Raw genomic sequence first — 22,140 nt, 5'->3', positions numbered from 1 at the left:
TTGTCTTTCCTGTGCTCTGCTGTTATAGATATTGTTTAAGGGTTCTCCACTTTATTTATCCTTATCTACATCTGGAGGTGCATGAGCTGACAAGTTGCTTATATGTACATCTTCCAATCTTTTCTCCTTAGCTTTTGTTAGGTCTCATGGAATAACATAGAATTCATTAGAAGTTGGTAGCTCTACAGATACATACATGTATGTTTCTCTCAAAAGAAGCATGTTGTTAAAGAGAGGCAGGTATTTAATGTGGCTCTGTTTGGTGAGTAATTTGTTCTCTTCTCTTCTGTGCTCAATGGTTTATTCTATTCCTTTTGGATTTACTTGACTGCTGTCACAATTAGTTTTTTTGTTTTTCTAGTTATGCTTGTATCCAGTAATCTCTTTTGATCTGAAAGTTATTCTAGATATTTATAGGGAAGTGTTTATCTCTAATCTCAGATGAACAATTGCATATATGGTGTATACTATATTGCAGTATGGAGTGCAAAGTCTCACCCATATAATATGTAATGTAGCATATTCTTTAGTTAAAACTTTATAGCTAATGATACAAGTAAACAATAGATATCTTTTCCCAGTAGCAGCATTCTTCAGTTAAAATTATATCATTAGGACTCGGCATGCTGTGACAAACATCATCACATATGCCATCAGTATCTTCTTTCTTATGACAACATGCATTTGCCATCAAGAACCAATATGGATAACCAAACCAAATCATAAAGGCATGCTCCCTAACTTGTACTGAGGCAAATCTAGCAAAAAAGAATTCATTCAACTAGCAAAGTCATGTACCACTGAACTTTCAAAGTGTCTTACTTGCTCCTGCTGTTGTTGCTGCACACCGTCATGCCTTAGCCCTAAGGTCAAGGACACCACCCCGAACCCTCCGACATCAACTGCACCCGGATACATCGCGAAGCTCATCAAACCTGTGTCCATGCCCTCCTGAATGCTGCATTCTTGAATCCTTGATCTTTTATCGCTGTGACACAGCTCTAGTGTTTGATTGCTGTTGTCGATCACCATATCCATGGATGCGTGATCTAGCGTCTTGTGAGATTCGTCCGATCTTTGCTCTTCAGAATGCCTCCCTGCATTACCTTTGATGGTCCTCGGGCCATTGCGGCTACCCGAAGTAGAATTGAGATCCATGTCAGCAATGCCTTTCGACTCGAGCATGTGGATCTCCTCTACCATCGGCTTCCATAGTCTCACTCTAGCATTGATGAACCAGTTTGAGACCTATCTCGATACAATGGACCAGACATAAGTTTCTGTGTAGCTTCATCACGTATGGCATAAGAAGACCTGATAAAGAAAGATACGAGTATACCCACACTATATACTTAACTATATGTGCTCAAGGCCCTCTACAATACTACGAGTAGGATATCCTGCACGGAAAAAGTTATACTTTGTAACTACAAAAGGGCCAAACCACTAGCCTCCACCTTGCTAAATTATCACCTTTTCCCTTTTTTATCACATAGGGCATCCTACTCCTAGATAGCATTGTAAAGAACCTTGTGATGTTAAATGCAACTAAGTACCCTATTTAGTGAGCCATGGTAGGTAGGCTGCCTATAATTGTCCCAATTTATGGAGCTCAGAGCCAATCACAAGAAGCCAAAGGTGTGGGACAGCATATCCACAGTCAAAAATGTTCTCTGACTCATTTAGCACGGATAAAAGCCCCCTTTATCTGGAAACTTAACGAGCCCCCTAAGCTCTGTGGAATTAAGTCATTCGTGTGCCATGTCTAAACATTTTTTATATACATAATAGATTGGTGGGGTACCTAAAGATAGGTTATATACTTCCAAAGTGCACAGGAGGTTTAGAAGCTCCAGCCCAAGTTATTCACGTGTGAGCAATTAAAGGGACCACTTCAATAAAGAAAGCATCCAAGAAAGTGATACCTGGTTCCGGGACAAGCCTGTTTGAGTTGCTAACATGTGCTTATCTGTGTCAGTTGGATACCTGAAAACACAACATGCATGAGTTGTCCCTTTCCCAAGATTCTACGCCAATACACCATGCATTCATTCATTGTTTTGCAAATAATAAACCAAATGAAAGCAGTAGAATATCATCGTTCTAGTAATGAGATGACTGTATGAAGAAAGACTTGAATTGACTACTTACGGGTGAAGGAAATGGTCGAACAACCAGGCTCTCAGAACCGCAACGGCCCTTTCTGGAAGGCCCCTCTGTGGCTTCCACACTAGTGGGTTGTGATCCATGTGAACTAAACTGCTTTCGCCTTTCCGGATGCTTTGCTCGACACCTGCACTGGAACTGGGAGAGGACGTGAACTCATCGCCGAGGATTCTGCTGAGGTGCTGGAGCTGATTAGATATGGCATTTTTTAGACGGCGGAAGTGAGTTGAGATGGCCTTGAGGGCTAATGACGCGTAGGGTGTGGCAGAACTAAGACCTGCCACCGATTCAAACGAAGAGATCACCATTTGAATTTGTTGTTGGTAATGCTTGTACCTTCTGCAGACCTTCATAGAAATCAATAATATCAGTAGTTGAAAAACTTCAGGTATGTTCTTGGAATTATGCAGTAGCTTAAATTATAGCAGTGATTCAAATATGATAAAAGAGATAAGATACTTCAAGGTTTATTAACTCGTACAATGGTGAAATGTCGAAAAGGTTTGAGAAGTCATCAAATGTTCAATCAGGTATGAATAATGATGTGATACTAGTACCCAACAATCAGTCAGCAGGATGAATAAAGAGAACAAAGAGAAATCAATCGGGCAATATTTCATTCAAATGCATCACTAAAATGCACCAAATATGCGGATTTTCTGACTTCCTAGCTCACTAGATTCGCATACCAAAATGATGGAAGCAGTAAATAGCAAAAGTAAAATACTAGTCTTCTCCTAGGATTTTTTCTGCTACATGACTCTGTGCTTTGACAATGCCAGACACCTACTGCACATTTATACTTAGATAATCGGGCATAATCAGACCTCTGTCAGTCCAAGAGGGTACATCATCCGAATAATAACAACCAGGATTTGCATTTCCATCATTATTTAATTCCTTGAAAGATTCATGTAAAAGATCTTACTTTAGGAACTCATTAAAGGACTTATTACATCTTAGACCTTCTTTCCTAATAATATCATCAGAAGCCCTCCTACTCTCTTGCAAAACACAGTTAACGAAAAAATAATAACATTTTACTGCTGCTTCTGACTGCACATTACCAACCTATTAAAAGATGGATATGATATAACACTTAGGTAACCTTGTGATAACTTCATTCCCACAGCAAGCTACTGCCAAATGAAAGCTGAGACACAGATAACCTGAATAACAATGTCAAAGAAGTACAAGGAAACTACAAATGATGGAATCGTCAAGGGAATGCTTTGATAAGAAGAGAATTAACCATATACACATATTCTGGTGAGGAGACTTTCTTCTAGCTAATAACTTTAAACTGAACCATATAAACTACATAGCCCTTGAAAATTTAAACGATGTCCTGGATTAAAAAGCACAGAATGAACATATTACCACCTATTCAGACTAGGCAACTTGCTTTTACGCTAAATACCTTTAACTGAATCATATCGAGTAAGCAGACATCACGTGGAGTCAATTTGATGATCCTGCATGTTTTTTTACAGGGATTTAAAGATTCATGACTCTATTTCAATGATTAGTTGCATTAGAATATCTTCCTAGCAGAAAACTAATATTGTAGGAATACTCATCTGATAATTCATCTTAGAGCATGAATTGCCAGTCTGCCATATATAATGGCTCTAAACTGCAAAATATATTGTGACAATTATCATATGTTCTAGAACAGTGTAGGAGTTACTATAGGTTGAACTTCAGCTATCAAGTTAAGAGCATAGTCAAAGATTAGAGCATATCCAATGTAAGGTAATCATGATTGCTGACAAATTATTAGCACTATATATGGAAGATACAGAAATGAGGTTTCAAAATCCCTCTTCAGATCGACGAATTCCTATAAAGAGATCGACTTGTGATTTCTTCAGAACCTTGATAATCCTGAAGGTCCCAGAAATCACCTAACTTCTACTTTATAATAAAGGGGGGGTCTGGTGCACGAGGCTCCTACCTCTTTGGATGTAAGAGGCAAAACTTGCCACCACAACAAATGACGCTGTCCAACTTTTAATTCACAATCCATATCGATCGTATAGTTGTATAAAAATCTTCAATTGCTATCAAACCTTACGAGAAGAGTAAGGAAACTACATTAATAAGGGAAATTTCCTGTAACATATTTTATATGTCGTCATCATTTTTATCCTGCTTATAGAAGGGAACTGCAACTAGTAACGTTCAAAATATTGAACTTTTTTTTGAATTTCTAGATCTTCTTTACTTCAACCTTACAGACTTACAAATATCAGTCATATTCTATGCTAATACAAGAATCCATCTGAGTGTCATCTATTTATATTTTTATTAGGAAAGTAAATCCATATCACAAGTGCAAGTTAATCACTCTAAAAGCTCAATACTCGAAGTTGAGATTCTAGAACCCCGTTCTAAACTTAAATCATATTAACAAGAACTTTTGGCTGCAGAGATGGAATTTTAAGTAGCTTTAATCACAAAAGTTCTGCTCGTCACCGGAGCCTTTTCTAATGATACAGGGTCCTGCTCACCATTCGAGCTTTTGTCTAATGATTCAAGGCATGAGAGAACCAATGATCCTTTGTAGTTAGCTGTCAGCATTACATTAATGTTACTTGGATCCTGCTAAAATCATAATGAAAGAAGAACCAAGCAAGAGGATGATAATTGGAAATAAAGATATTATGTATAAGAAAGTGACAAAAATGAGAACAGAAACAAGTAAAAACTATGGAAACACATTATATGACATTAGAATGAACAGGACTATTTCTAATGTTAATTTCCAATGTCCTATCTGAAAAGATGGGGAGAGGACTACTGAAAGATGGGGAGAGGACTGCTGAATAAACTTGATTTTGAGAGTACATTTAGTGGTTACCTCTCAGTGATAAAATATCATGTGCAGTGAATAGCAAGTGGATGATCTGGTTACTTCTTTGAACTTCCTCTAACTACCCCCTAGCTTATCCAAGGTGCCTGGTTGAGAGAATAACGAACTGAATCCACTCTTTGAGAGCATTAGGCATTCCCCATTTTCATGGCACAACTTGTAGAGGATCTAGAAATTTTGCTAGAATCTTGTCTCATAGGAGAATCCAAATAAGCCTAACCAATCACGACCTTCTAGTCTTCCTACACACTAGTATCTATTAAAAGATCAACTTAATGCCAATAATTACAATACTTAAACTACCGTTTGTGTTCTTAATACAGTACTAAATTCACCAAGTAATAACCTCTAAATTCCAATAAAGATAATAATGCTCCTAAAACACAACTTTTCTTAAAGGAAGAATTGCAGTGATTTACATGCATATATATATATTTTATTATCAAGCCATATATCCAACTATCCAACAAAAGGAGTACTTTTAAAGTTTAAACTGCCTAATACAAACTTTAAAATCGTGATACATGAAATACTTCACTAGAAATAAAGAAACCCACTCAGCTATTTATCCCTAATACATGATATATATATATATATATATATATATAAAATTAATTTTGTATATACATGTCAAACTGGAGGATAATTCCTTGGAGGCAGTGAAGTGCAAGAACTAGATCCGTTGCTTAAACCTTTTGAAGACAACAATATTCCGGGCACCAAAGCAAGAATATATTGTTTCCATCACAGATGCTCACACATTAGCATAGTTGACTCAACTAGATGAAACTTGTTGACAAGGAAATTTATAATTTGAACTGTTTAATTTTGACTTTTCCTAAATGACATGAAGATATCCTGATTTTATATATAGTAAAGAGAAATGGGAATACTATTTATGGATCCTAAGATCATTTATATATAGTTACTTAGTATCATTAATTTTTAGCTAATTAATTACCTCCTCTTGCATGTACAAGAGCTTCTCCTTCTTCTGCTGGAACTCGGGCCGATGAATCTTACAACCCCCGTTACCTCCATCGCCGCCGCCGGCCTCCGTCGAACTAATCAACGAAGCCACCGCCGATACAGAATTCCCACTCTTCGCATCGATCTCCTTCTGCCCGATGACGGCGTTGCAGAACTCATCCAGGAGCATCTGCGCCGGCTTCAAGAATTTGGAGCCCTTCAGGATCGCAGCATAGCCCGTGAACGGCCCGAGCGGCCCGGCTCCACGGCGGCTCGAGAGGGCCAGGTGCAGCCTCTTCGGCCCGGTCGTAAGCCCCTCATCCGACTGGGCTTGCAGGAGACCACCACCACCACCACCACCACCGTTGTTATTGCTGCTACTACTGCCATAGCTCTCGACCCATCCCATGGCGGAGACGCCATCGTCATGGTAGAATTGCAAGGGGTCGTGGAAGGGTACATGGTGATGGTGGAAGGATGGGAGCACGGGATTCGCGGGAGGAGGGCAAAGGAAGGTGGTGAGATCACCGCTTCCGCTACTAGCAGAGAAGTCGAACATGCTAGTGTCGTAGACTTGCATGAGATCGGAGATTGGGAGCGCGGTGTGGTGCTGCGCTGTGAGCGGTGGGTTGGGGTTGAACCGGAGCTTCTCCCGTCGGATCTGCTGCGCTATGTGGTGGGCCTCCGGCCCGTAGCTAGCCATTAACAACCTCTAAAGCGAAGAAGAAGAAGAAGAAGAAGGAAGGAAGGAAGGAGATGCTTAATGGAGTTTGAGAAATGACAAGGTTTAAAATTTGCAGAGAGAGAGAGAGAGAGAGAGAGAGGTGAGAGTGAGAGCATATGAATCACCAAAGAGGCAGATGGTAACAGCAAAGGCGTGAAAAGGAGGCCTTCCTCAAACCTACTTCACGACACTCCACTTTATTTTAACTTGCGTCACAGTCGCCGAATAACGACACATTTGCATATAGGACCTCGAACTAGTCAAGATGCAGGACTGGAACTACACATCGTCTTCGATACAGGGTGTAATATGCAATGTTTTCTTGTAATGTAACTGTATTTACCAGACTGCCCTTCGTGGGGGAGGAGGTAAACAACACAAGCCAGCCAACAAAACGCGGAGAATAAAATCGCTTTTCGGGGAAAAAGGCAAAGCGAGAGAGCCCCGAAAGGAGAAAAGGGTTGGAGGAGAGAGATAGACATAGAGAGAGAGAGAGAGAGAGAAAAAGATCACGTCGCACTGCAGGAAATATTCCCCCCCGTTAAGTCTCCGTCACGGCGGGAGGTCGTCTCCCTTGGACGAATCGACGGCACGAGGAGCCGGACAAAAACTATTCGCTTTAAAGATCGTGCTTATCCTGGTAGCATCACTCCGACGGGTGGCGTGTGCGAGGGGGGGATCGATGCAGCGCGGGAGCGCGAAAATTTAACGCTCAGGTGGTAACCCGACGAGCCGAACGATCGGCGAGTTCCTCCTACGTTAACCCCGCGGCTGCTGTTATGTTAGATTTAACGGATCCGGGAGAAAAGTTGGATGACAACAGCCGGGATCCGACGGGGACGAAACGGAAAATTGGTTACCTTTTCCTCCCTCCAGGTAAGAGGACATCGTCGAGCGTATAATTGCAAACATGCCACTGCAAACTGATCGCTCAGTCGCCTCCTTTTATTAGATTTTGGATATCATTGCCTTTGTATAAATAGATTGAGCCTCAACTTTATTCGTATACTATATGACAAAAAGACTAGTCTTTTTCCAATATATATAATACATAGATCAAAACTCTAGCTTAAACTCATGATCTCTGGCATATAGACTGGTAGGTACTAACTACTAAGCTACCTCAAACCTCGACGGTAGCTCTCATTGACAACAAACGATTAATGAGTTTTTTTTTTAAGATAAATAAAAACTATAAACTCTATCATAGCCTAATAATATCACCGCATTAGTAATATATTACACAACCTAAATGAGTTACCTTTATTTTTGCTAAACTAAATTAAAATACTTTTTTTTTTTAATCTGTGTGTACATTATTTAAGATTTTTATTTACTTTTTTATATTTTGGGGGGTTTCAGTGGAATATTACAGTATTGCCCTCGTTAGTAGTTGAAGCCTTGAAGGACTATGCCATTAATTAAATAGGAACGCAGTGGATGAGAAAGTGGTACACGGAGTACGTGGCATTTTCCTAGTGGGCGTCAAGGATCCCGGGAGCGTGGGACGGGGTGGCCGTACACTGTTTCGTGGCAGTGTGACGTCATCCGTTCCCGGGATTACCGGGGAGGTCACCAGACCCCACGCCCCCCCCCCCTCTTCGTCCTCCTCATCCTCATCCTCATCCTCATCATCTACTCTTCCGCCAGTATCTTTTGCTTCTCTCTCTCTCTCTCTCTCTCTCTCCTCTTTTACCCGTTACCGATGACCATCAGCTCCTCTCTCTCTCTCTCCTCTCTGAGTTGTGACTCTTTTAACGTACGAACCTCGCCTTGTTGTTCTCCTCCTCATTCACTTCTCTACTTAGAGAGAGAGAGAGAGAGAGAGAGAGAGAGATACATATATATATATATATATATATATATAGGAGGAGAATAAAATTAAAAGATTTACTACAAAAGAGAATTAATAAACTTATATTTGGCAGAGTAGAGAACGACAGTCCATTGAAAAGTGCAGCAGCCGGCCCTACCAACTCATCTCTGCTAGGGTTTTAATATGAAAGGAAATTATTTTGTGATTTACAAATCAAAACCTACTTTTTTTATTAAATAAATACGTGGATAAACAATTATTCTTCTAAACTGTCACCATCTTCTTCTTTCTTTCTTAATTTTAGGACACTTCCTCCGACTTCATATCTCAAAGAAAGGAAGAGCAACTTGGATCTAGCTAAAAACTGAAAGTGACTTTCTCGCTCTTATATCTTTCTTCTTAGGTTACTTAGTTTAGGTAGGGTGTTTTTTTGGTAAGATATTTTGGATTAGGGTATTTTAAGTTGGATAAGAATATTTTGGTAACCTTATTAGTGCAATTAAGTTAATTTAGCTCCCTTCACTGGTAGGGGCGTCAAAATAGACAAGCAGCTTAGCTTAGGTTTGACTTAAGCTCGATTTGATAGTATCAACTTAGATATAATATTTATTAATATTATATATGCTAATATTTAATATATTTATAACTATTAGATTTTTGATCTAATAGCTCCGATCACCATCTAACCCTAAGTTTAATATTCTCCATCACAAACCCAACCTCATCTTTTGACCTCCTTCATCAGCCTCCATCCTCCTCCTCAGCAAGCCTCCTCTTCTTCCTCCAATTGCGCTCAGGCTTAGGCTCGACTTAATTTGAGTTGAGTCGAGCCTAAGCTTGAGTTAGCTCACTTTGGCTAAGCTTATTTTCACTCTTATTCACTTGTATAATAAAGTCAATTTTAGTATAACTATTCTAATTTCTTATACAATGAAGATTAAAGCTAATATTGTTATAAGCTATTTTAATATATTAGTTATACACTAGAATAAATAGTAATAACTATTCTTGATATGACATAAAGTTAATATTAAAATATTGAAGAATAACAAAATTACATTAGGAATCGATGATGTTTTATATCATATGACCAATATACCCTCTATTGGATTGAAAGTACTAACTTATAATAAATCATTACTTGTGGTTATTTTTTTTATAATAATAGTGCATCATATATATATAATATATAAGTACTACATACAAAAATATAAATTTTTCTCCGCACCGATACAATATCATCTCTGCATTACATCAATACTCGCATGATAAAAAATTTTCCCGGTAGTGTAAATAAGAATCTCGCAAGTAAAGAAATAACATTGTAGTACAAGTAAGAATCCTGTTTTGCAGACTAGTTTGTCTACACTTCAATTTATGTCCCCACACTGGGTTCACTGATTTCTAGCTTTGAAAAGAGAGAAAATTAACTTGAAGTGAGAGGAGAGAGAAATAGGATTATCATACAAATATAAGTCTAAATGGTTGTTTAGTTTTCTATACCGATATAATAAGATTTATTCATGAATAAGCTAATTCTTATTTCACAAGTGTATTGAGGCTCAGGAGTTTAGTTAAGTTTAGTGAACATAAAGACATTATCTACTTGTATTCCATAAAATGGAGGGCTCCATTTGTAATTATTAAAAATATAGTGTAAATCGTAGATAATTAAATAATGGTCTTTAATGCAAATTTCATAGAATGAAATCGCCACCCTTCTTCGCTAATCTTCGTCTTTTCCCCTCCGTTAACCACTTTTGGTTGAGAGAATGGAAGATGCTTTTCTTCCTCCCTAATGATAATTTTACCTTCTTCTTTATCTTCTATCACTCTGTCCCTCCTTCCTCTCCCTCATGCTTTTCTTCTTCTCATTCCTTCCTCCTTTTCTTCTCCTCTTTGTCTCCTCTTTTCTCGATTGGCTCCCTCTCTCCTTTTTGATCTTCAAGATTGCCATTGTTGTCATTATCATGGTCATGGTCGCTTGCCCCGAGCATTAAGTCGACACAGCTCATTTGCAAGGCTCAAAAACAAAGCAAGGTTGACGAGGACAATAACTGTGCAGTCTCGTAGTAGTTTGCTATAACTATACTCATACTTGTTGCGGCTAGGGGATGAAAACGGATTGGATAGTGTTCGACTGATATTTGAATTTATATTTTTAAGTCTTAATATGAATTTTGATACGGATATTAGATGGATAGTAAAATTTAAAACCCTTTTTAAGATATGAATCATTTTCGGATAAATAATTAAATATTAAATGGATGTTAGATCAAATTTTAAACGAATTATGATCTTTTATTTAGACATAATCAATACAAAAATATTAAAAGTTTCACAAAAGATAATATTTCTGTATGTCAAATATATATATATATATAATTAGAAAAATTAATCTCTATAAATAATATATAACACATCATTAGTAATAATATTGATATCTACTATTTAAATAAGTAGGCTAAAGCTGTAAATCATTCAAAAAATATGTAGGTAAACGGATATCCGATATCCATATTCGAATCGAATAGAAATTTTTTATTCGAATCGGGTTGGATAGTAGGTCAGATAACGAGTTGGATAGTGGGTCGAGTCAAAGTTAATTCGACCCATTTTCACCCCTAGCTACAACTGTTGGCTCTATGGTCTCCTATTTTGTTTTGTTGTTTATTACACTCCCTTGGATTTCTCCTATAGTAGTGCTTTGCAGATGTGTGTGCCAGTCTTGATATGGTCTAGATGAAGCCAGAGGACTTCGACCCACTGCGCTCACATTCTTATTTAGGTTGATTTTGTTGAAGATTTTTGGGTCTTGCTAAACATCTTGTTGTGCTCTTTCTATGGTACTACTACTTCATACTAAGGATGGTCAAGTGGGAAGCTTGTTTTTATGGTCTTCATCCTACTTCCTCCACTCATGATTATGCATGAATGCTTTTGTGTGTTGTTAATTCTTTGACGATATATATTTATTGCCGTTGTGTCTAACCAAGTGTGGAATTTGTGTCCAAAACTATATAAAACAATTTAGAAAAATTGATAAGAAAAAAAAAACAAAGTGTATTTTGCTTCTATTATCGCTTACACCCTATTTTATGAGTTTAATCGAAAAGAAACACTCAAACATTAATTTTGTAATCGACGATAATCATATACATTAGTTAATTTAACCATAGGTGTAAAATGATCAAAATACTCTAGCTTCCAAGTAAAAAATGAAGAGAAAAAAAAAAATAAGGCACGACCAGGTATTTAAAAATTTTAATTTTAGATTAATAAAATACTTTTAAAGATAATATTAGTTTAAATTTAATTTTGTGTGTCTCTGATAATTAAACTCGTAATGCAGGATTCGAATGATAAATACCGACAGAATAGAATATAAATAAAATACAGAGTGTTTTCGATCAATTTCTTAAAATTTTAATAAATACTAATAAAAAAAATATATTACTCATTAGTTCCAAATGCTTTTCTTTTATCATCAAGAAGCAGCTGCTTTTGCAAAGCAGCTACTTGACTGCATTCTACTACAAGTTCAGCCATCAAATGCATTTATACTGCAGCAGCACTAAGTCTAGAACTCCCCAAATATCTTTTAAAAGAAGACATTCTCTTTTTGAAACTTTACACCCTGTGGTGCTCTACTAGAATTAATCATAGATTAGGAGCTCCTAATTAGATTTCTTTTTCTTTTCCTTCTTTTTTTTTGGAACAAAATAATAAAAAATAAATCGTAATAAATATAAAGTATATTCATATATAACAACACTCTAGTAAAAAATAAATAAAAAAAAATCATTTATAAATATGACAAAATAAATAAGACTCCGATTTCCAATGCATTATAATTTTTGGTGAAGTTTGCGGGAACAATTTAAGTTAAACAGAACCGAACAGGAGTGCAATGATTAGAGGCTTATGTGCCTCGGAATCTGAGCCGTTTGATTTAAAGTTAAAGGTGGAAGATCCCCCAATCTCCAAGTTGTGATCTGACGTCCATTCGCATCAACATTCCGTGCGGTGTACCTCCACTTCCCAAAATCATCGATTGGACGGCCAGGATTTGATGTGCCAACTTGTATTCCTTTTCCTCCCATATCCTTCCCGGTGGAGGCTTGTGGCCGTCAAATCGTGATTGGACGGATGAGATCTTATGCGTGCTTGCGAGTTGCGATACACTGGACATCGGAAAGCGGTTTCTTTACATTATACAAATATTCAGAGATTAAAAAGAAGAAAAAATATATATATAAAGTACTATGATGCATAATTTGATTTACAACGAAATATTCATAAAAAATATAGGGTGTTAAATGCAAAAAAAATAATTGTTTATTAAACTTTGGGGAATATGTGATGGTGATGTAATCGACTTTACAGGGGAAGTGTAAACATTCACTTTGTTCCGTCTTCTTTACCTGCTGATGGAACAGGTTAAGACATGAGTGTTCGTGAGGGAACATTTAGATACGTATCAGCATCTTGATACGTTGTTTTGCCTGCTTGGAAAAGAATATAATCCCACTGTTTTTTTAAAAAAAAAATAAAAATAAAAATAAAAACAATTAATTATTTATAAATAAATAATAAATAAATGATAAGTAAACCCTAAGAATTAAGAAAGAAAGGGTCGTCGTATCATGTTTTCATCTACATCGAAAAAAAAGAAATTAAAAAAAGAATGGTAATAAAAAAGACTATTTTACCCCTGTATAAATAAATAAAGAAATAAATAAATAAAAATGGAAAAAGGTGTAAATGACATTATTATGCCCCCCATCCTCACGCACATGCATCGCACGAATCTCCGAGCTGTAATTTGATAATGGGAAAAAGAGAAGAAGGAAAATATATATATATATATAATATATAATATATGTATATGGTTTTTTGAACGTGGTCGCGTGAAATCGGACAGTTCCCTCCTCGAAAAATGCAAAAGAAAAATATAAAAATATGTAGACCCTGAGTAGGGGTAGGGCTAGAGAATATAAAAACCCTAGTCCACGACGTTGATCCAAAGATTTTATTAAAAATTAATGACATTGAGATTTGGGATTATGGGTCCATTTTAGGTATGCTTGGATGTGGTTGGGTGCATGGGTGGGATCTTTTTGACGCACTTTGAATATTCCCAATTATATTTAATCATTTATCATTTATTATTCATCCTCCTCCCTATCTCCACTGGATCGTTTGTTATTATGCATACCTTTTTCCTTTCTTCAATCTAGTGTGTCTGTCTGTGCTCGCACTTTGTGTTTATATATATATATATATATAAGTGCATACTTATTTAATGAGCACTAGTTATGATTATGAGTTTAATTCTAATCCTAAATAATATTATGGAGAAATTATTTTGTGGTCGGTAGTTTGATGACTTGACTCGATTTGATTGATAGCTCACTAATGTTTTTGGCGACGCATATGACTTGAAACTTAAACTAAACAGTTAAAAACTCGGTGGGACCTAGAGTGCCTCTGTATTTAGGAAGGGTTGGTCCTTTGTATAGCTCATATCTAGCCTTCGGGTTCATTAATGATCAAAAGAAAAACAAATCAGTTCTGATTGATCTCATTTATACGATGCTTTACTGCAGAATTGTTAAGAAATAAGAATTATATAGTAAATATTCTAGGTGAATTCAACCTTAGTCAAGCTCGGTTGAATTGGGCCACAAAAGTTGACCTTTTAATGTTCATATATGCTCACTAGGCCCAAGTTCAATTCACAACTTCTTCACAAAATTTGGGCTTCACCTAAACCCAATATAAGCCCAAGAAACCTTTGCCACCTTCTACCGTGTGATCTTTCATCTTAGGTTTAAATGAACTGTTTTTATTTAACAAATATATCCTTCTAAACTATCTTATTTATGTGCATATCATCCTAAAGTTGATATTTACATGTATATCTTATGTATGAATACTTTTTATTCTTATTTACCTATATACATTCCTCTCAGTCAGGAATACTTCGTGATCTTTTCAGTCTGTTAAATTACCTAAATTCACACGTAGTTTAGGACAAACGGTGGCGGAGACACATGTACTCAAAGGGGGCCATAGCCATCCCTAATTTGTACAAATATAATACTAATTTTCATCTCGACCCCCTTGTTCTAAAAAATTAGTATTAGCTTCGCCCCAATGGAATGGTATTCAATGTGAAATTTAGAAGGGTATACTTAAATAAATGCAAAGGACCACACTTGCCGTTATATATGTATGAAATTTATTTCTCATGTGGGGTTATCTTAGAGATAATATATTGCACACTAACCCTACCAGCCTTGTTCCATTCCATTCCATTCCCTTCTCCAACTTAATCATATAGAAGTTCAAACCATATTAAACTTAATTGTAAGAGAGTCATGGCATAGAATAATCGCATGCAATATAAATATTTCTTAATTTAAGTGATATATAATTAATAACTCAAACTCTAGTATTCTCACCATCAATATTTTTTTGGTTTCATTATCATCAGTGTATATATATATAATTTTATGAGATAATTAATGTCAAAAGCACATTCTCTCTTTCCTATTCGTTGCTACTTTGTCGAATTCCATCATCAAATCATCAATAGGAATTATCAACATACCAATTTTGGTGACCAAATATTCTCACAATAATACACAATTAATGTAGACGTGTCTGCATGAGTATTAATAAAATATATAATTAATAATACATAATAAATGTTGGTGGTGGGTGTACAGCTTGAGCGAATATAAGTTCAGCTCGATTTGACTAAGAGCTCGAGACGAGCTCAATAATGTAAGCTTGGCTCGGCTCGTAGATATCGAGCCTGCTCAAATTTGATCGACCAACTCAATCTGAGTTCAAGTGAGCTAACTCTAGCTCGACTTGGCTCCTCTAAAACAGCAAGACTCATTTAGACTTTAGAGTATGAGCCAAGCTTTAAACTGTCGTCGTCACTTACTCCATGGGAACTAGTCTAAAGGTTTGCTTCATCTTGGGCATTTCCCTCCCTCTTTGTGGATTTCGTGTTATTGTCGGGGGGCAATCAATAGGTCTAGGTCATTTCCAAACCTCTTTTCTTGCTCCGAGACCAAATGTGTCCTGTAGCCCTCATGTCAAATAGATGATAGAATTGTTTACAAAAATTGAATGATGATCGCTGAGTAACATAGAGGTCTCTCCTACTATTTTTTTCATACACCTCTCGAACAGTGTTGAAATCACTCGCCACTAACTAGGGGCCTTGTACAACTTGACTGATTCTCATGAGCTCCCTCCACAATTCCTTCCTAACAGATGGCCTTGTGAGCCGACGAGCTTTTTTGACAGTCCTATCTGCATCACATATAAATTAAGAGGATAATTACACATAGACCTATTGAATTCTTGCTCATTTTCACACTCATCTTCTTATTTATTTTCCGTGACACATTAACTCCCTTTAACAATAGATAACCTTCAAAATATCTATTGACTAACATTAAATATATATATATATGTGTGTGAGTTTATGTGATCAAAATTTAGATTCTTTTAGGGATCATTTTACTACTCTCTTATTTGAGAGGAAAGATTTTTCTATTTTAACACCATCAAAAAAAAAAAAAAAAAAAAATCATAGTCATATATATTCTGTCGACTGATGGCTGTTGATCTTGAAGTTGTCTGAAAGCGATTTTTCCAAACAAAGTCTACAATTCTACAAGGCTTTGAAGAGAGTGGTAAAACTCATAAGCATGCGCAAGTGATTGACTTAATGGAACACCTTATTTCCGTGATGCCTTTGAGCACTTCCCAAACCATTCTATCTTCCTAGCTACCTATTTTTTTAGTCTAAAATTTAAGTCAAGACCCTCTTTGTCATAGAATATCAAGATGTGACTATAAGAGTCTTTTAATTAGTTGATTGATTTTAAAATTTAAATTAAAGTAGACAATAATTATCATCGTAAAATAAATATTAATTTAAGTTAATTCTTATTATCCCCTATTATTTATGATATAAGACTAGTTTGGAAGCTTCCCTTACTATGTTTATTTTTATTATATCATTAGGCTACCAAACTTTCATTATTTTATTCAATAATTCCAAGGATAAGGTTGCGACAACGTCCAAATTTACAGGATACATCTGTCGACTGGTAATCAAATCCAATGCACAGAATTACAAAATCAGGTGCGACAAAATAAAAAGTTATTAGCCAATGACTATGAATCAAGATCATATTGCACTTAAAAAAAATAAAAACGTACAATTAATTGCTGACCTATTTTAAATGTAATGTATAAATAGTTACATTATAGATACAGTACAAGATATGAAAAATTGTGTGTTTTATTATTTTGAGAGGTGGAATGTGATATTAATATTCCGGAAAAGAATTAGGAAAAATCCTTAATTATGATATTCCACACCTGTCCATATCTCAAGGCTCCTGTGGTTTGTTGCAATACATGGCAGACTCAAGCGGCTGCTGCCACGTATTCAGCTGCAGTGAATTCCTGCGACTTCACCGTGGAGCGAGAGAGACGGAGAAATCTGTGGGAAGCCTAACGGTATCCTCCCAGGCCTTCGACTCCAAGTAGAGCTTAGAGACCTTACCAGCGACCCACGTCATCTCCGGACGCGCCGCCGGCTCGGCGTCGACGCAACGGAGAGCCACGTGGATCAGCTTCTCCATCGCGTCCACCGGGAACGAGTCCCGTAGGCGCCGGTCGACCCACTGCCTCAACCCCTCCCGTTCCCTCTCCGCTGCCGCCGCCGCCGCCGTCTCCACCAGCGAGATCGCCTCGAACTCCTTCCTCGCTTTGTCGTACCGGTACTTCATCGGCTCCTCTCCGGAGACGAGCTCGAGCAGCACCACGCCGAAGGCGTACACGTCGGACCGAGGGGAGAACCTCTCGCCGGCGATGATCTCCGGCGCCATGTAGCCCCTCGTCCCCTCGATCCAACCCCGGCGGCTGCTTGAGCGCCGGACCGCGGGAGATACTCCACTGTCGTCGGAGGGGACCTCGCCGGCGAGAGCGGCGGTGCCGAAGTGGCAGATCTTGCCGTGAAGGTCAGCCTCGGTTACGATGACGGCGGAGCTCTTGATGCGGTTGTGGACGGTGGCGAAGTGGTGGTGGATGTACTCGAGGCCCTGGGCGACATCGTCGGCGATCTGGATCCGAGAGGTCCAGGTGGGGAGAGGGGTGAAATTAGGATTTCGAGGGTTCCGGAGGCAGTCGGCGAGGGAGGCGCCAGGGGAGAACTCGTAGGCGAGGTAGATGTGGTCGCCGGCGAGGGAGGCGCCGAGGAGGCGGACAAGGCTCTTGTGGTGACTCTTCCCGAGGGCCGCGAGGCGGGACGGGAGCGCGGCGGCGGCCGCGGGGTCGCCTCGGAAGGCGCGCTGGAAGACGACGGCGTCCTTGCCGCGTAGGGAGCAGCGCCAGGAAGGGGAGGAGGAGGATAGGCGCTTGGCGAGGAAGTTATTAGTGGCGGCGGCGATCTCGGAGAAGGGATAGATCGCCGGAGGCGACGGGAGGGAGCCGCGGATGGCGGCAAGGCTGGAGGAGGAGGACGAGGAGGAGGAGACCTTGGAGGTGGAGGAGGCGGAAGTTGATCCGATTGCAGGGGCGGAATAGCTACCGGGAGCGGCGGAGGCGGAAGCGGAGGCGGAGGGAGTGGTGGAGCGGGAGGAGCGCGGGCGTGGAGTTGGAGTGGAGGCCTTGGTTGCGGATTTGGATTTGCACATGAGATTAGTGCACGGAGGAGAGGAGAAGGGGAGTTGACACCATTAAAGAGGGAAATGTTAGGATAATGTTAGGATTAGGGTTTCGAACTCTTCAAGGAAGAAGCAAAGAAGGTTGGCAAAGGGGGAGGAAATTGAAAAGCCTCAGACAAAGGCAGGAAGACAGAGAAGATCATCCGCGGTGTGAATAGCTCTGGTTGTGGGGGGGGTTTTCCCATTTTGCATACACACCCCTATAGAATTTGATATTCCCATAAGTACTTCCCATTTTACACATACACCCCTATAGAATTTAATTTTCCTATAAATACTTCCCATTTTGCATATACACTCCTGTAGAATTTAATTTTCCCATAAATACTTCCCATTTTGCATATACACCCCTAATGTAGCCTTTTATACTCGTTGATTTTAATCTAGATATATAATTTTTTTTCTTAAAAAACAATAATTGGAGGTGTGGATTGCAATTATGAATTCGGGAAAATATACCTAAGGTTAATAATATACATAAAAAGGTAATATGTTAGTGTGTAAATTTTTCTAGAATTAATATTTATAAAGACTACTATTAAGACTACTTCAACTTTAAGAGTCTTTTCGTTATTTTGAAAGAAAAGATTGGTTCATATGTAACAATTTTTGCTCCATAAGTATCAATTTCTAATTCTTTTTATATGCATTAATATTCACACTTTCTTTTTACTAAAAACTCCTAATTGTTAAAAAAACTTAGCAATACCTTGATTTGAGTTTTATTTAGAAGCACCTAATAAATGTAATAAAAAATTGAATATTTTGCGCATTTGAAATAATATTTTTATATTTTAAAAGTCGACCTTATCCAATTACTCTAATTTAACTTTTGAGATTAACAATTGCACATTTGAAATCCTAATTAGTGAATTTAGCAAATTGTAAGATTAGTTGTATCTTCAGGCACGCAAATAGTGCTCCAGATTGGCTTGCTCGTAAGAGTAAAAGCTTAAGCTTCGGGTGTATTTGGGATGGGGGTTACTCTTCTTCACCGATGCAAATTTTAGTCCCCGATGTTAGAGAAGAAATTTGTATTCGCCCAAATTAGTTTTTTGAATTATAGTTTTCCTGAGATTAAATAATAGTAGTTTTAGATCTCTGTTATTGATGCCGAGTTTATATTTAGAGGTCTGATTTGATATTTTTTTAATTAAAAATCAGTGTTTTAATTTGTCTCCAAATTTGAAGGCCTAATTTTAGTTCTATAACTAAGTTACTTTCACCCTTCTGATGGTGATAATGAAGAACATAATATGACTATTATATCATTAATTTTGCATTCTTTTTCTTTTTTTCCCATTAGACAATCTAAAATCATTTATGTGATACTCACTTGCTATTTTTTAACGCAAAATAATAATAATATATATATATATAATTAATAGGAAGAATAATTTAGATATTTTGCATAGCGAAATTGTTAATATGTCACGAAAAATAAATAAGGAGTCTTTATAAAAATTTAGAATAGTTTAGAATATTTTTAAATCATATTAATCTATCAAACTGTTTAAAAAACCTTGAAGAACGGTGAGATATGATTTAGAAACTTTGATCAAATAGAGGGTTATTAATTGTAAATGATAAATAAATAAAGTTTATGTGTAAATATAATTTTACTTGTAATTTTTTATGAACTTTTCTTTCATCAATCAATCACACTCACTAAGATTCGCATTTAGATAGATAAAGTACTAATCTTCACATAAGTCAAATAATATTCTGGGGGCATTTGTGCATAAATTTTTTTTCTAATTTTAAGATAGTAAAAATATATTTTTTTAATGCATATCTCTTATCTAAGATATTCTAGCTCTATTTTCTCAAAATATAACACATTGTCTTTTAATAAAATTATAATTTATGCTCTATATTTTTATTATTTAAAAATCGAGTTCTATAGTCGAGCGAATATGACTTAGTCGTTAGAACTTAACTAAATATTTGGTTTAAGTTAACTATATACTAAATAAAATTATAAAAATATCCTCAACCAAGTCATACTAAGGGTATTTAGTTAACGAAATATTCTCACAGTATTAATCTAAATTTAACCCAGAGTATTTTCTGCGGAAAAATTCACTAAATCATAGAGCTCGATTTATAAATAATAAAAATATAATGCGTAAATTACAGTTATGTTAAAAAGAAATGTGTTATATACTAATTTTTCTTATTTTTTTTTATTATATATATGATTAAGATTTGTATTAGATTAAGCACTCAGGTGGTCACAAAAGGTCAACATAATTTGATGAATTCCACCAAAAGGAAGGTTGAAAAATATATAGATAGGGAGAGAGAGAAAGAGGTAGTCGATGGTGATTAAGTCTTGGATTAGTGGGAGACGAACAGGTCAACATTAGAAAATTAAGCTCTAGTTGCAGGATTAATCGAGTTTCCCTCCCCTTGATGATGATGATAGTACTGTGCGACCAACGAAGATGAGATGAAAGCAACGCAACTAGAAATAATTAATTAATTGGGTGTTGGATTAGATCACATTGGTTATATTTTATGTTTGCATTAGTGTCAATTAAAACAAGGGGCTGTGCTTTGATATGATATTGCCATCTAGGACCATAAAAGGACTTGAGAAGAATTTGTCAATTTGGGTTTGTGGCATAAATTTATTTATTTATTTATTTATTTATTTATTATGAAAGTATGTAGTTATTATAGAGTATTCATTTAGATTTTCTTTTTAATAGAATATTTTTTTTTTTCATTTTAAATTCAAAGATATAATATATCAAGATGAATGACTAGATTGACTAAGTTGATTGTTTGTTCTCTTTTACTCCCTCAAAAAGTAAGATTAAAAAAGTAATTAATTTTTTTTCGCCTCATGTAGTTTGAAGAAATTGTCAAAATCTAGATACTCTTTATAGCCTAGAATGACGATGAATGGATGTAGTTGAATATTAGTCAGTGATTGACCAAACTAGTTTTATTTTAATTTATATTTATCAAAATAGATTGCCGTTTAAATTTATCACTAAAAGTATTGTAATAATACCTAAAACGTTGAACTCATAAGCGTTTTATATTTTTACTCAATCGCTAATTAGTTCTCGGCCTTATTGTCTGGTTTAGTTGACCCAACCCAGTCCTCTCGTACTAGGGTTGGCTCCTCGCAGTTCTCAACGACGACGCTACTTGAGAGACAGAAGCGGAAGAGGCAGATTTAGACAACCAACGTCATTTAAAGGGGTTAGCATCGGCCGGCAATTCTCATCCATGCATTTCTTCCCAACAACCCTCCTTTTCATTTAAGGGAAGAAAGAGAAAAACCGGTTGGGAAGAGCAAGTTGATGTCGGATCGAGAGGAGGGGCAACCACTCGCATCGTCCAATGAAACATCTGCTTAAAAAATTAGGATAAGGAAGCGACACCTCTGTGTGAAATCACTGGAATACTATCTCATTATGTAACAGTAAGAAAATGTTTAGCATTTTATTGGTAAGAATCTATTTACGTTATACTTAAATTAAAACTTTAGTCATATATTAGAAACGCTTATCTTAGTATGGTTTTATGCTAGAGTCAAAACAATTATGAGTTGAGCATTTTTTATAAAGCTACAGTGTAATAGACTCGTTTTGATGATAAATTTAAGGGGCGGTCTATTGATAAATAATGTTTAGAACTCAATATTAGTTGGACCCAATTTTTTTTTAAGAGAGGATGAAGAATTTAACTGTATTCTAATTAAATTGATATTGTTCGGATTCAAACTCGAGATCTCTCAAATAATACGAACTCTTTTCTTAACTAGTTGAGTATCATCCCATTAACAAGTTTTGGAGAGTTGTGTAAGGTTATT

The 22,140-nt window shown here is 36.8% G+C and overlaps 2 protein-coding genes across 2 annotated transcripts; both read right to left on the bottom strand.

The window, feature by feature from the left end:
• Positions 1 to 539: 539 nt before the first annotated feature.
• On the bottom strand, positions 540 to 6,881 carry LOC140770906 (uncharacterized). Its single transcript, XM_073112234.1, has 4 exons — positions 6,003 to 6,881; positions 2,152 to 2,513; positions 1,926 to 1,986; positions 540 to 1,248 (listed from the first exon to the last, which is right to left on the bottom strand). Exons 1-4 carry the CDS (start codon positions 6,711 to 6,713, stop codon positions 778 to 780), a joined length of 1,605 nt encoding a protein of 534 aa, XP_072968335.1. The 5' UTR covers positions 6,714 to 6,881; the 3' UTR covers positions 540 to 777.
• An 8,603-nt stretch (positions 6,882 to 15,484) lies between these two features.
• LOC140770220 (lysM domain receptor-like kinase 3) lies at positions 15,485 to 18,675 on the bottom strand. Its single transcript, XM_073111284.1, has 2 exons — positions 16,963 to 18,675; positions 15,485 to 15,882 (listed from the first exon to the last, which is right to left on the bottom strand). Exon 1 carries the CDS (start codon positions 18,279 to 18,281, stop codon positions 17,058 to 17,060), a length of 1,224 nt encoding a protein of 407 aa, XP_072967385.1. The 5' UTR covers positions 18,282 to 18,675; the 3' UTR covers positions 15,485 to 15,882; positions 16,963 to 17,057.
• Between the last annotated feature and the right edge of the window lie 3,465 nt (positions 18,676 to 22,140).

The sequence above is a fragment of the Typha angustifolia genome, chromosome 11 (genome assembly GCF_048772165.1).
Source record: "Typha angustifolia cultivar Huaian chromosome 11, ASM4877216v1, whole genome shotgun sequence".
Classification (NCBI taxonomy): domain Eukaryota; kingdom Viridiplantae; phylum Streptophyta; class Magnoliopsida; order Poales; family Typhaceae; genus Typha; species Typha angustifolia.
Note: the sequence above shows the minus strand (reverse complement) of the source record. Positions and strands in the feature narration are given on the sequence as shown.